This window comes from Nicotiana attenuata, chromosome 6 (genome assembly GCF_001879085.1).
Source record: "Nicotiana attenuata strain UT chromosome 6, NIATTr2, whole genome shotgun sequence".
NCBI lineage: Eukaryota > Viridiplantae > Streptophyta > Magnoliopsida > Solanales > Solanaceae > Nicotiana > Nicotiana attenuata.
The window spans coordinates 42,784,225-42,788,443 of record NC_031994.1 but is presented as its reverse complement, the minus strand read 5'-3'; the positions used below and the strand labels follow the sequence as shown (position 1 = coordinate 42,788,443).

At 42.8% G+C, this 4,219-nt stretch overlaps 1 protein-coding gene across 1 annotated transcript; it reads right to left on the bottom strand.

Moving 5' to 3' along the window:
- Positions 1,282-2,151, bottom strand: LOC109227804. Its single transcript, XM_019392996.1, has one exon. The coding sequence runs from the start codon at positions 2,149-2,151 to the stop codon at positions 1,282-1,284; it is 870 nt and encodes a 289-aa protein (XP_019248541.1).

Below are 4,219 nucleotides of genomic sequence, written 5' to 3'. Positions count from 1 at the left end.
GGCTTGTGATAAAGCGTTGGAGTATCCTTGGATCAACATTCTCAACTCCCTAATAGTCACACAAATACTTCCTGCCCATCGGCACATCCTTCCCTCTTACACGTGAAGTGCTCCGTTTGTAATCCCAATTAGCATACAGCTCTCGGACCATGCTCAGGTTTGCAGGCCCTGGACATTCTAAGAACTTGTGCATGTTTAAAGCTTGCAACCTGTCAAGTATCTCCGGGAAGTTTCTTTCTAAGGTCGTGGTGTTAATTCCCATCTCAGAAATGTACCGACCAGATGGCATGAAGTCCCTATGCCAAGCAATATCTGCATCATTAACCAAATCCAAACGAGGCCTCGGCCTTAATGGTGCCTGCTGAGATCCCTCGGCGACCTGCTTTCCCTTGGACTGCCGTGAAGAGCTTTCTTCCTGCTTGCGCTTTTTGGGCGCAGGAGAAGTGGTAGGGGACTTTCCAATGCCTTTGCCTTTGCTAGAGCCATCACGAGCCATAGTATCCTGTAACACAATTAAGCATAAATGTGAGAATGGTTCAAGAAATATGCCTAAGGTTGACGTGCAAGTCATGAAATGACCGCACACTTAAAACCGAAAGGACACAATGGACACTATGTCAAAAGTGTTCATCCACCATGTACAAGTGTTGCACCTTAAAGCTATGGGTACTCAAGACTTCCCCATGCTACACAATAATGGTTGATCATGGCAACGCGAATTCACAATAAGGTAAGCAAGAGGCATATGGTATGCACCGTTCACAATTACTAGGCTATACTAAATTNTCGTTCGTTTTTATCGTCTCGACTAACGTCCTGAGACTAATTTTCTTCTTGAGTGCTGGTCAAGCTGGACGAAATAATCACGGGCAATGTATCAGAGTTCCCCAAATAAGCATAGCGCAGATGCGCTGGAAGTGGCTTAAGTTCTAGCTTTGGAGCTTCTTCAATAGATGGCCTGGGAAGGGTCAGAGTGACAGGCCTATCCAACTCTTCAAATTTTCTAAACCCCTGGACATAATTGCAGGACATATCCAATACTCGCTCAATTTCTCCCATCATCTCATCTTCACTATTTTCTACATCTCCAATCAATACTCGTTCAACAGGATCTACAGGGCTCATACAGGGCACTAACGATGTAGCATCACTCTCCACCACATAGATCATGGATAAATCTTCATAGTGGGCTGGTAACTTGAGTGCTCTATAAACATTGAAGACCTCCACTCGATCACCCACTCTCATTGTCATCCTTCCTTCGCAGACATCGATAATAGCTCAGCCCGTGGCTAAGAATGGACGCCCCAAAATAAATGGGACTTCCTGATCAGGCTCGTAATCCAAGATAATGAAATCAGTAGGGAATATGAAGGAACCCACTTGAACTAGTACATCTTCAATCACTCCCTCAGGATAAGCAAGGGAGCGATCAACTAACTGTAAGATAACTGTTGGGCGCGGCTCACCCAACCCCAACTGTCTGAACACAGATAGCGGCATTAAATTGACGCTCGCTCCAAGATCACATAAAGCTCGCCCAACAACAATTTTACTAATCGAGATTTGGATAGTGAAACTACCTGGATCCTTCAATTTATGAGGTAACTTGCCCTGAATTCTTGAACTGCACTCCTCAGTGAGTGCCACAGTCTCGAACTCGGTTAGCCTCCTTTTATTTGCCACAATGTCCTTGATGTACTTTGTATATTTGGGTACCTCTTGTAAGATGTCAACCAATGGAATATTAATTTGCACCTGCTTTAAGGTATCAAGAAACTTTTTATATGCGACATTATCTCTTAATTTCTGCAATCTTTGCGGGAATGGAGGTGGTGGCCTTGCAACCAATTGTGGGGGTTGCTCAGCCACAGCCTCTCCAGCTGGCCTCTCTGGCTCCTTAGCTTTTTCTGATGTTGATTCTATAGTGGTTGGCCTCTCATCAAAAGTCACCTGTTTCCTCTTTTTAGACTGAACTTCTTCTAGTTGTCTCCCATTCCTACACGATACAGCATTAAGGGCTGCCCTAGGATTCGCTTCAGTGTCACTTGGAAGAGCTCCAACTGGTCTAGTGTTTTGAGCACTGGCAAGCTGTCCCATTTGACGCTCCAAATTTCTCACTGTTGTGACGAGGGCTTGCTGTTCAGCCATCATTTTTTTCAACATGTCTTCAAAGTGACTTGTAGAATTTGCTTGTTGTTCAACCTGAGGTGGTGTATATTGATGTTGAGGTGCTTGAGGCCTGTATTGATTCTGAGTACCTTGGTTTCCACCCCAAGAGAAGTTTGGGTGGTTCCTCCAGTTGGGATTGTAAGTCTTTCCATATTGGTTTGTTTGGCCTCTATTTGAATTATCCATAAAGCAGACAGATTCTGGGTTAGTGGGGCATATGTCGCTCGTGTGCCCCTCTCCACATATTTCACAAAAAGCTTGAACCTGTTGTACGGGTTGTACTTGTTGCTTGTTGATACTCAAGGTCATCTGATCGACTTAGTTGGCCAGTGTAGAAATCTGCGCTGATAACGCTGAGACGACATCTAACTCAAGAACCCCTGCAGACTTTTGCACTGTGTGTCTGCCCATCTCTCCTTGCCAATCCGGATTGTTCTTGGAGAATTTGTTTAATAATGCATATATCTCGTCAAAGCTTTTCTCCAACACTTGACCCCCAGCTGCAGCATCTACCACAATCTTTGTTTCAGAATGTAACCCTTCTATGAAAGTGTGAGCTAACACTTCATTCGTCTAATTGTGATGAGGATAGTCTCTGAGTAGCCCTTTGAACCTTTCCCAAGCTGAGTATAAAGATTCTCCCGCTTTCTGTTTGAAGGCAACTATCTCACTTCTGATCTTTGCAGTTTTGCCTGAAGGAAAGAACCTTGCTAGAAATTTTCTTGCCAAATCATTCCATGATGTAATAGAATTAGCTGGTTCTGCCTTTAGCCATCGCTTAGCTTCGCCCAACAGAGAGAATGGAAAAAGTGTGAGCCTCACATAATCTGGAGTGACCCCGTTAGTGATGTAAGTATCCCTAATCTCCAAGAAGTTCAGAATATGCTATTGTGGATCCTCGTGCAGAAGACCCATAAATTGCCCGTTTGCATGAAGTAGCTGGATCATGCTCTGTTTCAGCTCAAAGTGCCAGTGATTCTGGGCTTCACGATACTGGAGGTGACATTAGCAATGCTGGGCATCGCCACCTCCTGAACAGCTATGTGTTACTCCTCTGCCATGTCCACAGGAAATTGAACAAGTGCCTGAATATTGTTCGTGTCCCTTGCTTCCCTCAACCTCCTGTGAAATGTTCTCTCAGGTTCAGGATCAAAGCCTTCAAGTCGGTCCTGGCTTTTGACCCTACGCATTCAATCAAGGTTCCTGAGATCTGAGCAACAATCAAGTAACGTTAGACTCGACGAAATAAACAATTAAAGCAAAAACTAATAAGTAGTTAATATTCAAGTCCCCGGCAACGGCGCCAAAAGCTTGTTGCTTCCAATGCACACGCAAGTACACGTGGTCGACAAGTAATATAATGATAAGTTGAGTGTCGAACCCACAGAGACTTGTGTAAACTACTCACTAAATCACTAAAACTGTTCTTCAATCCAGCTAAAATCAAAGTCCAATAATATGATTATATTTTACTACGATTCTAAATAATAACTAAATTATCAAGTAGCGAATTGATTGTTGTGTATTCAGTAGAGACAAGTATTCCAGGGTTGTGATCGATTCACCAATCCTATTGTGTTCTAGTTAACTCTCTCTCTCTCTCTCTCATACAATTCACTCATGGTTGCTAATTAATCGATAAATTCTCTCATAGCCTTCTCCCGAAGTACTACTCGCCTATTCAAAATAGATTAACGCCTATATTCCTATGAAATCAATCTATTAAGAACGCATTAAGATTATGATATTTAATTAAGCACGGTGACTAGGTATATTCCTATCCTAACCACAAATCCGCTCCCCGTAAGGGTTAAGATCATGCTCTCTTCAATTCTTCTCTAATCTAAACACGGCTTTCCCAAGCATAGCATAGATAGTAAATAGAACCTAACTGCTGGCCAGACAATTAAGCAATTAAACACAGAATTGAAGAAACAACCATATATTGGTGAATAATAATCAAGGTCAAGTTAATATCAAACAACAATATTCATGGCTAAATCACAATCCCAGAACAATGGGTGTTTAGCCACTCATGATGTAATCA

What these genes read in the sequence shown, in the direction of transcription:
- LOC109227804 (XM_019392996.1), bottom strand. Translation starts at nt 2,151, where the DNA reads ATGGCTGAACAGCAAGCCCTCGTCACAACAGTGAGAAATTTGGAGCGT.